This window comes from Mus pahari, chromosome 3, assembly GCF_900095145.1.
Source record: "Mus pahari chromosome 3, PAHARI_EIJ_v1.1, whole genome shotgun sequence".
NCBI classification, from domain to species: Eukaryota; Metazoa; Chordata; class Mammalia; order Rodentia; family Muridae; genus Mus; species Mus pahari.
Window position 1 is genome coordinate 1,079,830 of NC_034592.1, and position 21,918 is coordinate 1,101,747.

General features: G+C 41.1%; 1 protein-coding gene across 1 annotated transcript in view; it reads right to left on the reverse strand.

The window, feature by feature from the left end:
- Positions 1-21,918, reverse strand: part of Rsu1 (Ras suppressor protein 1) — a 190,619-nt gene that overhangs the window by 69,896 nt on the left and 98,805 nt on the right. Inside the window, exon 8 of the mRNA XM_021193255.1 lies at positions 21,012-21,144. Within this exon, the coding sequence (XP_021048914.1) occupies positions 21,012-21,144 (133 nt within the window). The remainder of the gene's footprint in view (positions 1-21,011; positions 21,145-21,918) is intronic.

The window sequence follows — 21,918 nt, forward strand, 5'->3', positions numbered from 1 at the left end:
AGAGGAGGAATTCTCCCTTAATTCTAGCTGTAATTCCCACCTCTCTTCTTGACTTTGCTTCAGCTTCCAGCTCTTGTCCCTCCCTCCTTCCTCCTTCCCTCCCTAGTGCACATAACTACAATGGATTCACGTTTTAGGAGAAATATACAATGCCAGCTCCATCCACCCACTGAAACACTTAGTTAACAATGAAAATTTAATTATGAGAAGTTTTGTAGTAACGGAGACAATCAATCCAATTTGTAAAAACATTAAACACCAAAATCAGGAGTTGTGCATTGATGGCATTCTTCCACATGGAAACAGGCCAAATATTTTAAAAGCAGGTGTTACTCCTCACCCTTCATGCCCCTGATTTAACAGGTCAGGCTGTGCCTCTGGTGAGAGTGGCCCGGGATGAGGAACACCATCTACTTCAGGACAGGGTTCTCAGTATGACCAAGAGGCCCCAGTTCCTGAAGACTTCGCAGTGACTGAGAAATTTCCTGTCTTCCCCTATCTATATTCTCAGCTTTAGAGTATAGGATCTGGATAGTTTTTCTGCCTTGTGATACATTTCACTTTGTGTTGTCTCCTCCGGCTGATGAGTTTTGAACTTTGCTAGTCAGTTGATGGCACTATTTTAGGTAGCTGGACAATGTTTTGAAAGTAGGGCCCTGCCAGAGAAATATTGAGAGGGATAAATAACTCTAAAAACCTTTTGTGAAAAGTCACATGGAGACATACCTACTACTGCAGAAACTTTCACATATAAACACATACATGTAAAATGGAGTTAGCCTATAATGTGATGACAATACTCATAGTAGATACTGTAGGCTAACAAATTAAAGGCCCAATGGCAGGAATGGCCTACCTGATAATCACATAGATCTCCAAATATTGCATGCCAATCCAATGCTGCTGATTAACCTAAGAGAAACACCTCAGTGATGAAGAAACCCTGTACTTGAGTCACAGGACATGGAGATATCAAACTCATTCTGATATAGGAGCTTCATCCCTAATGAACCTTTATAATACTAGAAGGTTCTATGTAAATTTCAAAAGGAGAAAATAATAATCAATTCCATGGATTCTGCTACCTATAAGAATGTCTGGTCTGGAGAGGAATGCCCACTGCTATAATACAGGCACAAACATCATGGAAGTAACCAGGCGTTTTCATCTTCACAGGCTTGGCATCACTTTCAGGTCAACAACCTGTGGTAGACAGAACATAAGCCCCAAGGGAAAATATAATACTATTATTCTGCCAAATGAACATTAAACTGAGTCTTAAGGGCTTATCATTACATCCATTGATCAATGCTTACTTTAAGCCTTATTATAGAAGCTTCTATTTGCAGTAGATTGTAAGTAAGACCCATAACTAGCCAAGATGCAAATAATAAAAGGCTGTGGAATGCTCAACTCTAAATGGGATATCATATTCCCCCTTCTCAAGGCTCAGGAATCCTTGTGAAAGATGAAACAGAAGGACTGTAATAGCCAGAGACAGTGGATGAATATAAGTTAACAGTGTCTTCTAGAACATGGCAGCTACACACAGGAATGCACAGTGGGTGTGGAAGTATGCATATCCCTGTGCATGTTCAAGCCAGGGAAAACCCCGGTATGAGACATGAGGTAGACACCAGAGCCCACCACTAAAAAAACTATTGGCAATTGCTGGCTAGCTGCAGAGAGAGGTGGGCAGTCAGTTTTCTTTAAGAGTTCTGTCTTTGGGAAGTTGAGCACGCTCTAGTGGAAAGCCACTATTCCTGTAACTACATAAGCTGATGTTCTATGTGTGGTGTTCTTGATGTTTGGGAAGGATCAATAAATTCTGATAATTTAGAAGAGACAAATAATGTAAAAAGAGACTTAGACAAAAAAAAAACCCAATGGAAAATCATTATGAATGGACAATTCTCCAACTATATGACAACTTTTCCACTTTGTCACTCAAACCTCTGGCAGACGCCATGCCACCCTGCCGTATCCATGAGGCTTGTTTGAGAAATATGCTTTGGGCTTGAGTTTTTGCGGTCTAGTACTATTTTCCACTTTAAGGAAAGAGAAACCTTATTAAAGAATCAATTCTCTGCTAGAGCAAGAAAGTTAAAGCCCAGTCTATAGCTAATAAGAAAAAAGGACACAGAGAGACCAAGGCGGAACAGAGTCAAGGTTCTTCAAGTATATTTGCCTCCCGTAAGCCAATCTACTTCAAGATGAACTGTAAAAGGCCAGGAGCTCACTATAAAATTCAAAAGTGGAATCAGTTGTGCCAAGACCAGTCATACCCTGCCCGAAGGGAGGGCCTAAAGCTGGCCTTGTAAGTGAAGTGCTTACTGTACAATCCTGAGAATCTGAATCCTACCACTAGCATCCAAAGAAACATCCAGGCATGCTAGGAAACACTTGTAATTCCAGTGCTGGGAAGGTGGAGACAGGGGCATCCCTAGTGTTTGCTGACCATGTGATTAGAATCATTGAGCCCTGTGATCCTCTCCAAGTCCCACTGAGAGGTAACATCCCAAAAATAAAGTGGACAGCACCTGGTGGGTCAGTACCTGAAGGTTCCTCTGGGCTCTATAACCAAGTACACTTGTATATCTACATGAACCCAAACACACACACACACACACACACACACACACACACACACACACACACACACACGCACGCACATGCACACGCACACACACATGCATACATACAAACTAAATGAATACATAAAAAGGTCATATCTTTTTTTTTGTTTGTTTTTGTTTTTTGTTTTTGATTTTTCGAGACAGGGTTTCTCTGTGTAGCCCTGGCTGTCCTAGAACTCACTCTGTAGATCAGGCTGGTCTCAAACTCAGAAGTCCACCTGCCTCTGCCTCTCAAGTGATGGGATTAAAGGTGTGCACCACCACTGCCTAGCAAAAGGTCATATCTTAATGACTTAAGTCAATTATAAACTATGACCGTGTGAACTACAATGAATGTACAAACTCCCCAGAGCCAGAGTGTGCAGCTGCATAGAGCGTAGCTGATCAGAACACTGGACTGTACCTACTGTAGCAAAACAACTCACATAAGAGCATGTTAAATCAGAATCAAAGTGAATTATGGAAAGATAGATGTGGGGACTAAAGAAGGAGCAAGGGAGATTTTGTTGGGAACACCCTAGAACATTTATTTCCCAATACAGAAGAAAGCATATGGCTCTGTAGGACAGTGAGCTGGTTCAGAAGCAGAAGAACCAATTGATCATGCCCCCCCCCCCCAGTTTAATCTCTATACATTGATTCCTGTGGAGAAGTGCACTAGATGTTTAGTCACTGTGACTAAATAGCTGACAACACAACATTTAAGGAGAAAATAACTTGTTTTGGATCAGTTTCAGGTTCCCATCTATCATTAACTTGTTCCATGGCTATGGGTTTGAGGGATCCGGGTGGCAGAAATCTATGATACAGGAGGTTGCTCACCTCTTGACTTGAGATCAGTTCAGAGATAGAAGAGGGGAGGCTAGTACCAGACATAGCCCCAATGACACTTCCGGAGTGACCGACTTCCTCTAGCTAGGCCCCCACTAAGGAAGTTCTACCACCTCCCAGTGCCATCAAATTAGAAATCCAACATCAGAAGCCAGATTAGGTAATAGCTAGTCATGACTCCCAAACCAACAGCTGGCTCTTAATATATGAGCCTTCCTGAGGGGCAAATTCATAAAACCATACCAGACTGACATATTCTTTATTCCTTCCTAGACATTACCCAAAAGCAGGATGAAGAAAAAGGTTCATTTGGGATATGTGCTTTGGGGTCTTAGTCTTTGCATTCTGGTATAAGTGGACATTTGCGAGGAAAAGGATCCTATGAAAAGAGGCCTTTAAGCAGACAGGCTGAGTTCAATGCCTGTCTCTATCATGAGCCTAGTCTATCAGGTGTCCATTTCTCCTGTGACTTTTGTGAGGGGCATGCGGAGATCTTTGAGCCATACTTTCATGGGAGATGAGGCCATAGATGCAGACCCCTCAGAGTTCACATCCTTGGCAGAGGACAAGGAATGTCACCTCTCTGTTGTGAGTGCAACTGAAACTAATTCTATCACACATTAATACAGTTAGGTATTAACAAAGAAAGAAAACTGGAGGCAGGGGTAGGTACCCTCATGAGACCAGCTCTGAACTTTCTTAGTAATCCTGTCCAAGGTTCTTAGTATCTGAACTACTGTGAAACCAAAGCCACCCGGAGACCTGTTCATCTGGTGGGCTTCAAGGAACAGTTTCTACCATTTGAAATTATATTATTTCTAATTATATTTCTGAATGATAATGATAGGGGATAGTTTTTTCATTTCTAGTAATTCTCTTGTTGCCCTGTCTTGTTAATTAAAGTTAGAAAGAAAAAAAAGAAAAAGAAAAACTTCTCTTCAGAAAACTTAAAAAAAAATAGACTTCCAAGACTTTTAAGTATTACCAAACAAAACTTTTACTGACAAAATTTACATTCCTTTGGAACTATCTAGCATTTGGTACGAAAATAAATTCGCTAGTTGCAAGACACATGCTATTAAAAGATCAGTACTCAGGCAGCTTTTATCAAGCACACACAAGAACAGATTTAAAATGCTCATCATCTCACATAAACAGTCTGAAACACACATGTCATCTTAGCCTACAGCCCCCAAAACTGGGGGAGAGAAGAGAAACAGTCCTTTCCCTGTATGAGGAGAGGACTGGCACCTTCAAGCTGCATCCCGTACTCTCACCCATTGTGGTCTTTAAATGACAGAAAATGTTCCCCCTGAATCCTAACTTAACAGGAGATGAAGAGACGCCCCTTGTTACATTAACCATTTTTGTGTTGTTTTTCCTCTAGAGATTATTACCTTTCCTAGTTTATTGTGTCTACCTCAAAATTATTCTGCTCACTTACAAATACATCCACACTTCACAGCACTGGGAAGTCCCTTCTCCATGGGTGGACCACCAAAAGGTTGACAAGCTACAAGTCCTCAGATTTACACATAAGAAGGCCTTGTCCTGAAGCACCAACTGCTATGGCAGCTTTTTACTTATAAGGTAAGAATGGTACTTGGGAAAGTAGAGTGTTTTAAACACAGGAAACATCTAGGAAGACCTAATCTACTTCACACTATACAGTGAGAAGACATTTTAATGTTTCAAGTATTATTTAGTGTCTCACTGAAAACAAACCAAACCAAACAAGGGACAACAAAGTACTATATGATTTGGCCCAGTCCAGCTCTCAAAATGGCAGTATTATTTTGAAGACACCAGGGTACCTGTCAGAGATTCCTCTACACGAGACAGTTCCTTTATATACTAAGTCACTGACAACATATGACATAGGAAGTTACGTAATCAGGAAGTCATGAGTATCATTTTTGGAATGATTTCTGGTTTTTAAGTGAAAAGTGTGTGCGTATGTGTATTTGTACATTTGTTCACATGCAATTGTGTACATATGCATGTATATTACCTACAAAATATGCCTTATTATTCATAGAAATAAACAGCAATGAATAGTATGTATAACACGCAAGGCATCCTTCCCCTGGCAAACACTTACGTAACGGTAGCAATAAATACGACTGCCATGAAGATTGTTACCAAGAGAAGGAAAGGCCCCGAGGAAACATTAAAAGGACCTCAGAGAAGGCAGGTAGAACCGGCTCTAGGGAAGCACAATTTAAGCTGAAAATTGAAGAACTGAGAATTCCACAGGCAAAGATAGAAAGAAAGAACACTCTGGGCAGAGAACATGGCTTCCATGAAGATCTGTGGTAGAAATTAGCAATCTATGATGGGATATCTCACAGCTCTGCCATTCTAGGTCCAGTCCCAGTGGCTCTAAAAAATTTTTTCTCGTGCCAGCTGGGTCCAACTGCCAGGGTCCTTTTTGTCCTAAGGATCACGAGGTATTGAGACACTGAAGACACTGGTAGGGCTCAGAGAGGAAGCCCCTTTCAAGTAGTTCATCCCACACCACAGAGCCAAATCTTTAATGAAATCTTCAAAAGAACACCAAAATCCAGGAAACCTAAGGCAACTTCCATTATTCAGAAAGAACACATAAGATATGTCCACATCACTCCTTCCTTCCTGTCCATTTGCAAAGACTCCAGTTTAGCCATCATGCCCAAATGCCCGAGAGCTCAGTAATTCTATGATGAAATTCAGAAGAAGATACAAATCATATGTCTGTACGACACTGGAGATGTTGCTTCCTACCTGCTTAGAGCATCCTGACTTTCACAGGTAAGCCGGTATTCTTCTGGAGAAAAACAGAAATGTTGCGCCCAAGAAGCTAACAATCATCCTGCTGACTGAATGTGTGAAATTATGAGTAAGTTCTCAGATATTGGTTGTAAATATCACACACAACTGTCAAAAAAGCAGAGCCTTAAATGATCCTTTACATGCCTCTGTCTCTACCCTATTAAGACACTCGTTGTTTCTTTGATTTATCTGATAATAAATTTTTGATGACTGGCAAGTCTCATAAAACTGCTCCGCTGCTGACGGAACTGATTAATAAGTCTGACGAATCGGAAGTGTCAAGAATTCATGTGTAAGAATAAGTTACTGCCAAACATATATTAAATATTCCATAAAGTATAGAATAAAAAGGTTGATCTGGTAATTTTATCTTGTATTCATTTTCCTGTAACAATTTATATTCAGGGTCATCATCATCTTCCTTTGCTTAAAAAAAAAAAAAATCAATAAAGTAAATCCGGATTGGGGGCTGAAAGTATTAAACTATGTTTAAAAAATAATGAATTGGTATAACAATAAACCATGTTTCCTAGAACAATAAAAAACTCAGAAATAGTTGCTGGAATGACCCTAAAACAAGATATAGTTAGAAACTACCTCACTGAAGATACAACGCTTGATAAAGTCATTCATTAATACAAAATTGAGATAGAAGCCACTATGATTGTGTGTGTATGTATGTGTGTGTACATGAACATGTGTGTACTTGAATGTGTTCACAGGGGTACATGTATGGGGGCGGTACATGTGTACATATGCATATGAACATGAGGAAGCCAGAGGTCAACTTTGGTTACCATTTCTTCGGTGTTGTTTGCATGTTTTGGGGACATAGTGTCTCATTGCCCTGGAAGTTACCAATTATACTAGGCTGGCTATCAAGCAAGCTCCAGGGATCATAACAAGTCAAGTCAAGTCACTTCATCAGCTTTTTGTTCTTTTTAATGTGGGTCCTGGAGCTTGAACTAAGTCATCGAGCACTTTAGAAACTGACCTGTTTGACTGGCCCTTGAAGCTACCTTAGACCAAAAATTCTAAAAGCCAAAATGTACTGTAATTATTCTTCTTAAAATTCATATGTTGTAAACCAAAAAATAAAATAAAAGAAAAAAATAAAAAAAAATAAAAAACCCTCCAGTGGTGGCACACGCTTTTAATCCCAGCACTTGGGAGGCAGAGGCAGGCGGGTTTCTGAGTTCGAGGCCAGCCTGGTCTACAGAGTGAGTTCCAGGACAGCCAGGGCTACACAGAGAAACCCTGTGTCAAAAAACCAAAAAAAAAAAACCCAAAAACTAAACAAACAAAACAAAAAAACCCCAAAATTCATGTGTTGCATCCTCACTTTAAAAAGAAGTCTATGATTAAATAAACATATAAATAAAAATGAGTCACTACCCTGAGTCTTCCTTCCTTTTTAGGTTTTCAGGGTTTCACAGTAGAGTCACTGTGTCTTTATGGCATCATGATGCAGAGTTGGAAAATAGGTCCTCCATCTTTGAAATCTCTGTGCTAGGAAAGCAAAGTAATTTAGTAACAAGAGAAGAGAGCTCTATGGTGACCATGGTTTTGGCCATTCATCCAGAGATCTCATGAGGCAAATGGGGAGCAATGATTTTAAAGACTACGGGTGCTCCAGTTATGAGAACAGGGACTTCAAGATGAGAAAGACCTTGCCTCTGCACTTGTGGGAAAGAATCCAGTAAGTGTCACTGTGATACCTGCCTCCACTGGGAATCCCCACAGAGTCCAGCTGACCCAGGACCTATCTGCCCTGCTGGAGACACATCTTCCTTCTAGTCTGCGACTCCAGCTGAGGCAGATTAGGGGCTACTGCCCTCTACAACACCCCATAGCCTTACTGTCTTCCAGGAGGTTTGCCTTAACCAGGGACACAGGAGGTCCCCCTAGCCAGAGACAGCCCTGCCTGCATCCCAGGAGGCCTGCTCAAATCTATGTCACAGAGCTCTTCCTGCCTACAAGGAGTGACAGGCTCCATTCAGAGACAACCAAGCCAGTAAACTCCAGAGATAACCAAATGGCAATAGATAAGCTCAAGAATATAAGCAACAGAAGCCTATGTAATATGGCAACATCAGAACCCAGTTCTCCCACCACAGCAAACACTGGAGACACCTGAAAAGCAAGACCTAAAATCCAGTCTCAATACAATGATAGAGGTCTTTAAGGAGGACATAAATAATTCCCTTTAAAAAAATACAGGAGGACATATGCAAACAGGTAGAAGCCCTTAAAGAAATACAGGAAAAGACAACTAAACAGGTGAAGGAATTGAATAAAACTTACCAAGACCTAAAAATGGAAATAGAAAGAATACAGAAATCACAAATTGAGACAATCCTGGAGATGAAAAACCTAGGAAAAAGATCAGGAGTTACAGATGCAAGTATCACCAACAGAGTACAAGAGATAGGAGAGAGAATCTCAGGCAGAGAAGATACCATAGAAGACAAATCAAATGACCCTGAAATTCCACCTTATACCAATCAGAATAGCTAAGATAAAAACTTAGGCAACAGCAGATGCTGTTGAGGATGTGGAGAAAGAGGAACACTCCTCCGTTGCTGGTGGAATTGAAAACTGGTACAACCACTCTGGAAATCAGTCTGGAGGTTCCTTAAAATATTGGAAATAGTTCTACTTGAAGAACTAGCTATACCACTCCTGGGCATACACAAAAGATGCTCCAACATATCACAAGGACATGTGCTCCACTATGTTCATAGCAGCTTCAGCTTTATTTATAATAGCCAGAAGCTGGAAAGAACCCAGATGTCCCTCAATAGAAGAATGGATACAGAAACTGTGGTACATTTACACAATGGAGTACTACTCAGCTATTAAAAACCAGGGTATCATGAATTTTGCATGCAAATGAATGCAACTAGAAAGTATCATCCTGAGTGATGTATCTTAGACTCAAAAGTATATGTATGGTATGTACTCACTAATAACTGAGTATTAGCCCAAAAGTTCAGAATATCCATGATACAGCTCACAGGCCATATGAAGCTTAACAAGAAGGAAGGCCCAAGTGTAGATGATTCAATCCTACTTAGAAGGGGAAACAAAAATAATTATAGGAGGCAGAGGGAGGGAGGAACCTATGTGGGAGATGGGAGGAGGAGGGAAAAAGGTAGGGCAGGATCAGTTAGATGGGAGACAGGAGAGAAGCCCAGGGGGGCAGGAGAATGGATAGAAATTTGCAGCAGTGTGGGGTGGAGGACAGGGGGGGACCAGTAGAAAGCCCCAGACACCAGGGATGCAAAAGGCTCCCTGGACGCAACAGTGATGACATTAGCCAACAGTGGGGAGATGGAACCTGAAGGGACCACCTTCAGTAGATAGACATGGGCCCTAGTTGAAGTATGTGGTTGGCCACCCACCCATCTCAAAATTTTTGACCCAGAATTGTTCCTGTCTAAATGAAATGCAGGGACAAAAAATAGAGCAGGGACTGAAGGAAAGGCGATTCAGAAACAGCCTTAAGTTGGGATCCATCCCATGTGCAGACACCAAATGCAGACACTACTGCTGATGCCAAGATGTGCTTGCAGGCAGGAGCCTGGCATAGCTGTCCTCTGAGGGGTTCTAACACCACCTGCTTGAGACAGATGCAATTACTCACAGCTAACCACTGGACTGAACCTGGGGACCCCTATGGAAGAGTTAGCAGAAGCACTGAAGGAGCTGAAGGGGATTTGTAATCCCATAGGAAGAACAACAGTATCAACTAACTGGATTCCACAGAACTTCCAAAGGAGTAAACCACCAACCAAATAGCACACATGGGTTGGCTTTTGGCCTCTACTATATATGTAACAGAGGACTGACTTGTCTGGCCTCAGTAGGAGGGGATGTGCTTGGTCCTGTGGAGGCTTGGTTTCTTAGAGAAGGGGTTGGCTAGAGGGGTGAGATGGGAGTTGGAGGGTGGGTAGGGAACCACCCTCTTAGAGGTGACAGTGAGGGGAATGGGGGGGGGGGACTCAAGGAAGGAGGACCAGGAAGGGAGATAACTTTTGAAATGTAAATAAGTATATTGATAATGATAATAATAATAATAATGAAGAATACAGAGAAGATGGTAGAGGATGAGCTAATGGAGATTCACATTCAATTTTGTGGGATTTGAATAACAACAGTGTTATATGGGGGTGAACTGTTCTCTTCCATAAGCCCTATTATTTGTTGAAGATCTATTAAACCTTATCCCAAGTTTATAGCGTGACCATATTTGAACACAGGGTTTTTATAGATGAAATCAATTAGGATGAGTCTTAACCCAGTGTTCTTATTTTAAATAAAAAGTAAATTTGGTCACAGAGACAAAAGTGTACAGTGGCAACAAAAGGTGAATAGGGACAGGGGAAAAACAGCCATCCATATACCAGGGTGAGGACACACCCACACAGCAGGAGAAGAGCTGAATCCATCCACAGGCTGGAATAGACATTCCTTCCTAGTCCTCAGAAGAAAGAAATCTCGTTCATACCTGACCTGCCTGGAGCTTCCGGCTTCCAGTATGGTGGACTTAGTAAGCCAATAGTTAAGGTAAAATGATCAGAGCAGAAACCTTTGTGAGAACACAAAATAGTAATTTTTAAAAGCTATTTACCTTGCCATGCAAAATAACCAAAACTCTCAGCAGTAACTGATTTAATCAGCGAACAAATATCTAATTTGACAGAGATTGAAGCAAATGATTGCATCTTAAAGATTTTAAAGACAATAGAACTATTTCAATACTAATAGAGGCTTCACGTACTCCCATCGCAAAGCTAGCTGAAAACAGTGAGAGAGAGAAGCAATCTTCTTTGTCACAAACACTTTCAATACCATGAATCCTAGCATCACATATGAAACAACAGACAAACAATAGAATAAAACAGAAGACATTATCTCTCTGACACTAGATGAGTAGATGGGAACACTGACAAAAGCCTGTGAATATAACTTATGTTTATGATTTTTTACTTGATAAAGTTGATTGAAACTGCTTTCATAACATAATTAATTCAGATCCAAAATGCCTGGCAACAAAGACAAACCCTTCACTGCCCAAAATAACAGTAATAAATAAATAACACCCCCAACAATGTCCAACCTGAGCATGAGACTGGGGTTCAGTAAAAAGCAGGCATGTAATAAAAAAAGATACAACTATATAGAGAATAGAAACCACAGGCAGTTTTCTTTATTGTAAAAGTGCCACTTTTTAATTTATCTCTCAAATAAAAAAGGCAAATTCAAGCAATAATTCATAGTTGGGTGGAAAGCATAAAGTATTGAGTGGTAAGATCAGGAGTCTGGGAAAGATGATCAATGTAGAGAGGGTTGGCTATCTGAGTCACTGAAGAGGTCAGTGGGACCATATCAAGTGACTACTATCTAATCATGGAAATCAGAGCAGTGCCTCTTATATAGGAAGCCACCTGATACGATTTCTTTGTGAGATGTGGACAGAGTCTAGATGGTGCTTATTTTGCTTTTGTCAATCATGAGAAATTATAGTCTACTAGTGCTAAATTGATATCACAGTGTGTCATTCCATATATCATAGGCTATATACATGCTCGGTGCAGGTCTGTAGGTCACCAACCAAGGGTAGGAGTGAAGGGGAGAGAGAAAATGGGAAGGGGAAGAACACTGAAGCCATAGAATCGCTAAGAGGAGAAAGAGAAGACGGAGGAAAAGAGAAAAGGGAAAAGGGAGATGATGAGAAAGAAGAAGAGGAGGAGGGACAGGAAGGGCAAAGAGAGGAATGGGATGGTAGACATGAAGAAAGAGGGACAGGAAGAAGAAAGGAAAAGGATGTGGATGGAGAAAAGACTGCCTCCCCCCAACACACACTTTAGAATGTTAAGTAAATGCATTTGTGAGCAAAGTTCAAAATAAATATCTCTTCTCCCACTTATATAGCAGTGGTGTGCCCCGACTCTGGTCTTCTAGTGCTTAATCAGGAATCCTTTAGAAGGGCAAGCTTCACTGCTTGTCAACCTTGGTATGACCACATCCCTGCAGAATCGATCTCTAGAGAGCATGCTCTCAAGGCTTCACACTAGAAGACCTGAGGAAGCAGTAAAAGGACCAATGTGGCCATCAGAAGGGACCATCTTCCAAGTCAGGTCTTCCATCTTAAGCATGTGGAAGGAAACTATTCCAAAACATAGTGTTACCAAGTGGCACGTTACTATAGACGCCACTCAGAACACTGGCAAGATTCTGGAAGCTGGTTTTGAAGAGAAGAAAGGTTCACATTTCAAGTGTTGAATGTGGAGTATATCAAGTGGAACTCACAGAGTATCAGGGCATGGGAAATTTCAAATGGAAAACACTCTTCTTTATTAAAACTGGATCATTTTACACAAGGCTATAGGAAACAAAATCTTACTAAACATGTTTAAAAGAAAAGCCTGTTTATAGGATAAGTTGTGAACATGCCCAAAGAAAGAATATTAGTCATATGTGAGATATAATAGTTCTATCTAAAACACAAATTAAGAAAGAAAAAAATCCTTTAAATGCAAAGGGTAATAAGTGATCTATCAAAAAGACAAAAACAAAACATAGGGGAGAAAAATATTACATATTCTTCCCCAGACCATCCATTTCCTGTTACCCTTGAGGGGAAAGTATAAGTGTACTAGCACAGTTCTCAACTATGACCAAATAGAGAAAGAGTTGAACAACTAAATCAGGGATTGACAACCAATATTACACCAACATTCTTGAACTATACAGTCTTGAACATACAGTTTATCAGAAGCCATCCTGAAGGTTCTGGGAACCGAAGCCAGAACTTCTGCAATTAATTGCTGAGTCATCATGCCAGCTCCATCAGCAATTTTCAAGACGTCCTTGATAGCTTTACAACAAGGAGGCAATTAAAACTCAAAAAGGATAGTAATGACATCATGCTTTTATGATTTCAAATAACTGACTCTGTTCTTGAAACCAACTCTCAAGATTACTTATATCACCATGATTCTTAAGTCTTGGCAGTATCACTATACTTCACTTGTTTTTTGTTTTTTTGTTTTTGTTTTTGTTTGTTTGTTAGGTTTTTTTTTCTGGTAGTGATAAACTATTGTGCTTTATTTATTTATGAGAAAGCCAGGACGGTATGACATACAAGGGGACAATATTAGGTTGTGAATACCAGGTGGAAAAAAAAATGGAGGGCTTTCTTAGAAGCTGGCCACCAAAGGTCCAGAGCAGATCTACAGCTTAGATTCATCTCTCAGCCACTGTGACACAACATAAGAAAACCAACTTTAAGGAGAGGGAAGACTTATTTTGGTTCTCAGTTTCAAAAGGTTAAGTTCACACTCCTTGGCCCCACCATTATGGGCAGAACATCACCACGGACAGAACATGGCAGATCAGTGTTGCTCACCTATGGAAAGTGGAAATGCTCCTCCTCACAACGTTTCCAAGTCCATACTAAACACTGAGTTCTGAGTTGCAGATGAGGATTTAGTGTATAGTATTCCATCCCTTGTTAGTGAGGGATTATGGTTGGGTGCTTGCAGAAGGCACAGCCTTTTGTAAGAAGATGTCCAGGTGCAGTTGTAGGTTCTGGGCAGTTTGGGGGAAGTGGTCTCGTGTGCAGAAAAGGTCAGCAAGGTTTAAAAACATCTCAAAGGTCAGTGTGTATGGAAGGGAGCATTTGCAGCCTCATTAAAAAGTCAGCTGTGGCTTGTCTGAGGTCTGACAGACAATGATCTCCCAACTCCACCCAAGGGTCCTGAAAGGTGTTCATCCTTTGCTTTTGTAATGGTTGTTGTCCCTTTAAAAGCTGAAGAGATGTGATACAACCCTGCCCCAGATATACTTTTAGTGGCTTTTCCTTCTCTCTTCGACACTTTGTAGTATCGCTTTTTCAAGGTGACATGTTTGTAGGCAATCTGGACAGAGGTGTCAAAGGCTTAAACATCATTTTCTATTATGAACAAAATGAAATAATAAATGTATAGAATTTAAAAAGGAAGCCAACCATACATATAGTAGTAACTATAAATTAAATATAAAAGCCTAGGAATAGAATACAGTTATCTTTTAGATTAAATACAATCTCTATGTTGAAGCTGTAAGGGGAAAATGGTCCTTCATGTTCACATCTACTGTACAGATATAATGTTTTAATGTGGCTTAATTTGAGCTATTTTCAGATACAATAATAACAAAAAAGAAAGGTTTATAGTGTTCTATATATTGATTGCCAGTATATACTACACACCGAAGGACCAAAAGGTCCTGATGGTTCAACTCTCTTTTTTTTTTTTTTTTTTTTTCCTGAAGATATTTATCAAATGGTCTGCTAGCTTTGTATATCCATATACAATTCCCCAGAAAAACCTAAAAGTATTATGGAGTTCATTAGATATGACTCTCTGCTACATATACTCTCTTAGAGTGAAAAGGCCCACAGATTGGATATCAGATGCAATGATAAAAGCCCACAGACAGGGTACCAGATGCACTGGTGACTTCTAGTCAGCTAACTCAGCAGCTGTTAGAAGATAGGGTAGTTGATTAATAAAGCCCAGTTATGTCCATTATAGCCAGGGACAGGTTTGCCTACAGCGCAGAAAGAAAGGTAACTTTGTTTTAATTCTCCCTGTAGATAAAATAACCAGCCCTCATAAATCAAACAAGATAACTGGTTTTGCTGGGTTCCTAGCAAAGAGAAATAAATGCTTGGCCTTTCCTTATAACTGCCTACCAGTCCTCAAGCACCGTTTCCATTACCTCATGAGAATGGAGAATCCCCTCAGAGGGGCTGGCTTCCCCAGGAGAAAAGCAAGCCACAAGCTAGAAGAACAAGGAAGAAGCCCCCTTTGTGTCCCACCAGGTTGGAAATGAGGATGCTATGACTTGCCAAACTCCAAAAATTACACCTTTATGGGGGACGCCTGTGTTCCAAAGGCCTCTCTTTCAACTTACACGTTTTCTGCCCAGCATCTGTCAAGTGTCTTCTTTTGTTAACTTGTTGACAAAAGTAAACCTGTCAGCTTTTAAATGGCTGCCATCACTACATGCGCACCTAGATGTAAATGTGGAAGGTATAAGTTACCCCCTTTCACAGGGGATCTTGTCAAGGACTGACAACCTGGCTGCTCTTGCTGCAGGGACCAAAAATAAAATAAAATAAAATAAAATACAAGTGGAACTACACCAAGCAGTGTCGAGTCCATCGAAACTATACAGAAATAAAAGAACTGACATAGAAACAAATAGGTGGCTGGGTACCACCCCCCCCAAGGAGGTCAAAGGTGATGTGTGACTCAGCAACACAATGAAGTTGCTCTGGGTTTTAAATGTGATCTCTAACTCCAGACGCAGACGCTTATTTTACACTAGTGGTGGTATGAGACATCCTAGTCAGTGTGATGACAACAGTCACTACGTCCCCCTTAAGACAAAACGACAGGTGAACACAGAGCAATCTCCACCTGAGAAACGGCTATGATCCAATGAGTTCCCGGGGGTATGCTTCAGAACATCTCTACAGAGCCAAAGTCAGGGCTCAGTGCTGGGGTTCTCTGGGTAGAGGTGCTTGCATGTCTGGCAAGTGAAATTCAGTTCCTGGAGACTGCAATAGGAGAGGACCCATTCCTTAGAGTTGTCCTCTGACCTCACACACACACACACACACACACACACACACACACACACACACCAAATTAATTGAAAAAAAACAAATCCAAATCAACATCCTTCTTCCTGCCTCGTGGACTAAGCTCCTCTCTGAATCAAATGAAAGCATCTCCAAGTACCTGGATCTCACTTTTTCCCAAGCATCAAAGTCCCTGTTGGTTTCAATTATCCACGTTTCCTCTCATGGTCACCAGAGCCCACACATCAGATGACCTACCCGCTCTGTCGTCACTGCCCTATCTCCACACCATCTTAAGGATGCGCCTAAAGGGTCAAGGTCACTGGGGATGTGTTCCAAGGACCAGCATAAAACCAGAGAGAGGGTAGAGGAGGGAGGGAGAGAGGGGGGAGAGAGAGGGGGGAGAAAGAGAGGAGAGGGAGAGGAAGAGGGAGAGGAAGAGGAAGAGGGAGAGAGAGGGAGAAGGAGAAAGAGAGGAGAGGAGGTTTATCGAACTTCAAATTATTTTTTTATATGTGCACACATATCTTTAATAAGCCATATATTTATACATACACATATGTAATCACCTAAGTATTTTTAAATGAAGAGGACATATACAGACCAAGTGAAAAGAGACAAAGAAGTAGTGAGTAGATATTCTAAGGAGGGCTGGGGAGAAATCGTGATTGGAAAAGCACTTTCTGGCAAGCATGTGTGCCTGAGGTCGATTTCCAGCACCCACACAGAAGAGTGGAGTGTTATGGCTTATGCTTGAACTCTCAGCACTGGGGAGGCAGAGGCAGGCGAATCCCTGGGACTTGGTGGCCAGAAAGCTAGTCTTTCTTGATGAGTCCCAGGCCAATAAAGACCTGTCTCCGTGGGTAGCATTCCTGAGGAATGACACCCACCACTGGCCCCTGGCCTACACGTATGCGTATACATACATACACATATACACATGCATACACATAAATACCACTGCCCCATACCACCACATCATACACACACACACACACACACACACACACACACACACGTAAGTAATCGCTGCCTTTACAAAAATGATGTGAGCCATGAGTAATTTGCCAACCTATGTGGTCACATATAAAACTTGAAAAAGTGGTTTGAATTTTTATAATAATCAAGTGCGTACTGATAAGAATGCCATTGTTCCTGATAGCTGAAAGGACACTATGAGATCTAACAGCTGCTTAAGGCATTAAAAGAGTGAAGCTGGGATCTAATTACCACCATGGTAGGCCAGCCATGCATCTGTCCATGTCCTTTCCAAGGACCTCAGGCCACAGACAGCACTGTATAGCAACATGATGATGCTCTGTAGTGGAACAATGGTACTGTGCAGGTAAGGGTTTTCATGACTCTGATTTTAATTCTGCATCTTAACTAGCTAACAATCTATACTTTGGCCCAGTGTACATATCGGATGCTAGTTATGATAAGAGAATAAGGTTAAAAAGCTAAAATTAAGGAAGCAGCCAACATTCTTTCTGTCCAAAGGGGTGAGTCGGGGCAGGGGGTGGTGAGGGACAGGTCACATTGCATCCTGCCATTTGGCAGTGAATAGGGAAGTAGATGGTCCCTAAGAAGGAGAAAATGTCTTTGTAGGCTTACTTACACTTTAATCTTGATGCAACTCTACAGAAGGCTATGATATACTCTGCCACAGTTAATCAAACAGGCTAGGTTTATAATACACAAACTGCTTCATACACCACCCCTCAAAAGGAGGGCGCTAAGAACTTAATAACTGAGATAAGAATATAAACTTGAGAGGCACAGAGGCAGGTGGATTTCTGAGTTTGAGGGTTAGCCTGTCTATAGTGTGAATTCCAGACAGCCAGGGCTACACAGAGAAACCCTGTCTCAAAACACCCAAACAACAACAACAACAACAAAATAATAATAATAATAATAATAATAATAATAATAATAATAATACCACTCAAAGCCCTGGATCTGGGCCTAGGTGGTAGCTGAGTTATTCACCCTGCCAGCTCTCGCATGCCTGTGCCTCCAGGGCCAGCTCTCCAGCTTTGCCTAGGCGAGAGACTGACTCCCATGCTGCCCAGGGGAGGTGTGGGGTCAGCTCTCCCATGTGTCCCAGCCACCTAATCCTGCTGGAGTCCATGAAGGATCCTGCAGCCCAAAGCTGCAGGAACTCCATGGCGCAGGGCATCAGCAGGATTGGTCCTGCTGAGGATCCAGTATTGATATATAGCGACATCAGAGGCCTGGGACCAGACCAGTAAGTGACTCATTGCAATGAGCATCTGCACATACAGCTGTTTGGACAGAGGGGTACACTGTGTGACACACCATGACATACCACAGCCTCCACAGCAAGATGTGGGGTTTTTGATGTTGTTTATTTGTCTTTATTATTTCTTTCTTTATTGTTTCGTGGGGAAGGTTAGAAGGGTGGAGGTCTGTTATGGAGGGATGGGGAAATAAGTAGAATTGAGGGCATGATGTGAAACTCACAAAGAATCAATAAAGGTTTTTTGTTTTGTTTTGTTTTGTTTTTGTTTTTGTTTTTAAGGATATCACTGCCAAGATGAGGAGACAGTTCTATGGGTAAAGTGCCTGCCATGTAAACGTAAGGCTTGAGTTCAGATTCTCCAAATGCACATGAAATCAGATGCAGACACAGCAGCACTCACTAGTGCTCCTGTCGTGAGATGTGGGATACACACAGAATCGCTAGAAGCTGATGGGTCAGCTGTCTGGCATTACGATCCCATCTTAAACATGGTGGAAAGCAAGGGCTGACAGCCAAGGTCATCCTCTGACACCCACCTTCACACTGTGACTCATGTGCACTGCCCTGTAACACACAGGCACACACACAAGCACACAGACACACACGTATTCATACACACACACACAGGTACACACACAGGCACACATAGACACACATGTATTCATATATACACACACAGGCACACACACAGGCACACATAGACACACACGTATTCATATATACACACACAGGTACACGCACAGGCACACAGACACACACGTATTCATACACACACACACAGGTACACACACAGGCACACATAGACACACACGTATTCATATATACACACACAGGTACATACACAGGCACACATAGACACACACGTATTCATATACACACACACACACAGGTACACACAGGCACACACATAGAGACACATGCATGCATGCACACATGCATGCTCTCACACACACAGGTACATACACATGTGCACATACACACATATGCATTCACATACACATACAAACATACAAATATAGTATATGTTACTGATTAAAATTTCTGGACATTTGTTTTCAAATAACTACCAAAGAACTCACCAATATACCTCTTCTCCATCCAGAATCTTAATCGTGGCTTAAATTAATTGAATCCATTTATAAAATGTATAATGCTGATTAATTGCCTAATAATGACTGTGATGTACCATGAACCTCAGGAACTCAAATTAATCTTTATAGATGAAATTCAACTTAGTAGCACTTTCATACACAATGAATTCTAACCTTGTATAAATTATAAATTAATTTAGAGTAAATCAAAAAATTGTTAGCCAAAATAATAAGCAATGTTTCCTCTATGTCTGGACTAAAAGGGGTTGGTCTGGGTATACTTCTGTATATTACCATATATATAAAGGCCCTGTATCTTTGCATTTGCTAACAGCTATTATCAGCTGTGAGCTAGGGAAAAAAAAACCACATGATGGCAATAATTACCAAGAAGAATAAAATAGTCTGTTAAATTGCAATTATATTTTCACACATTTTCACTAACCAAACAACTTCTAAGGCTGAGCTATATTTGCATTTTTGAAAAGCTTGAATCTATAATGCTACGCATACCTGTTCAGTCCACATACAATAACCTATCCTGCACATATACTATTCTGAGGGCTTATGTATCATCTACAAGGAAGTTCTGCCATTTTGTCAATTTCTAGGTAATTCTGCCTTCTGGTCCTTTTCTGCTACTGAATTACATTCCTAATTCTTCCATGTGTTTAGTTTTCTATTTAGTTCTCTACAGCGCCCCTGCTGGAGGACTTCGGATCCACAGCTGACCATTTGCAGATAGGTTCTGTCTTGTCACATTATCCAGACCCAAGGGCATAGTACAGAACTGTTCTGAGTTGTGAGTGGGGGTGGGGGTGGGGGTGGAGCTCTTTCTGACCGATGCTCAGGAAGAAAGCAAGAGTCTGGAGGGAACACGCCCTTTATTGATATTCCAGCTCTGCTCTAGGAGGCCAGATGCTTAAATTGGAGCTGAAAATAGAAGCAGATTAAAGTACAACTGGATTTTCCTCGTCTCTGTTCAGATGTTTAAAATTAAAACCGCCCTTGCCTTCTGTATTAGGAATCAGGTTGTGGCGATAAATGAACATCTTAGGGACTAAGGAGCTAGGGTAAGACTGAGAAATGACAGAAGACAGAACAATAGCAGGTGGGAGGTGGGGGAAGCCCGGTGAACCCCAAAGCACAGAGAAAAGGAGAAGTAGGAGTAACTAGGTATTGCTGAGGGGGTCCCCACGGTGTCTTTTGATCTAAAGGAGGAACTTGAGATATAGTGAAGCCACGGCCTAAAGCTGGCTAGTTCTTCCTTCTGTCCACTCCTCTTTCTGTGTCTGCCCGTTTTCCAGTGCAGTTTATTATCCCATTAGAGTAAAACCTTCTAAGTAGCAGAATATGCTGTTGTTCTGGTTGGTACTCTCTACAGATTTACTAGATAAGCAGCTTAACAATTTTTTTTCTGACACTTGTAATTCTCTTTTACAAAACAATAAAAAATGCTCAGATCTTACCATGTCTAGTGAAATTCCTGGAATAACATGGATATTTAACCAATTTAATACCTTAAAAATTCTCTAAGCAGAATTGGCAAAAATGCCCTTTTACATGTCAAATAAAAATATTGTATAAATATCAGAGATAATTACCACCTGTAGTTTTCAATAAAACATTTAGAAATGCTTGCATAGGAAAAATAACACAAGATGCTTCTTGAAAAAAAATTTTAAATTTTGAAATTATTTTTGAAACCAGTCTGGTGTTTTAGTAAAGCAGGGTTTACTCACTACTTGTATGTTTCTGAACGGATATATTCGAAAACATGGGAGACGCCAAGCTGGAACTGGTCAGCAATTGGGGTAACCCAGGGGTTGTTCTCTGCTTTGAAGACCTGCTTCTGACCGGTTAGATCCAAGTTTCCTGAAAAGATGAAGAGAAACAAAAGGAAGTTGAAAGTTCTATCATCCAGTAAGAGAGTGGAGAACTCCTTATGTATGTCATAAGTCACTTTTATTTGATTTTTTAAAAGCGCTTACCTGAAGTCATTACTGGTATACTAGGCAATGTTGATGATGATACCCTGACTCAAGAAATGGCTACCAAATGAAGGAAGAAGATATAAAGGAAAGAGAAGGAGGGAAGGAGGGGGAGGGAAAGGAGGAAGGGAGAGAGGGAGGGAGGAGAAGAAATAGAAAGAAACCGGAGAAAGAACTTTTCTAGTGCAGCATGCTTTATTCTAGATATCTGTTACAGAGTAAAAGTCTTGTTCAAAACTGAAAGAGAGATAAGAAAGATGGTTCATTCACCAGCAGAGAGAGCACTGCTGTTGAAAGGGACCAAGTTTAGTCCTAATATGCACATTAACTGGCTCACAATTGCCTGCAACTCCAGTTCCAGGGCAATTCAACACCTCTGCCTTCCAAGGGTACCTTGCACTCACACCCAAGCAGATACCCACCCATGGACATACCCAGCCAAGCACATATCCACCCATGCACATAATTTAAAAGCCCCTGCTGATATCAAGATGCATCTCTCCTTGTGTGAGTAGATCCAAGGCAAATCAGGTCAATAGAACTTTCTTTATCAAGCACAAAACCAGAGTGAAGTAACAGGAGCAGATCACCCTAGCAGTGTGACCGTGGACCACGCAGGCATGATGAACACTTCACAAATCAGTCCTAAGTGCGTCTC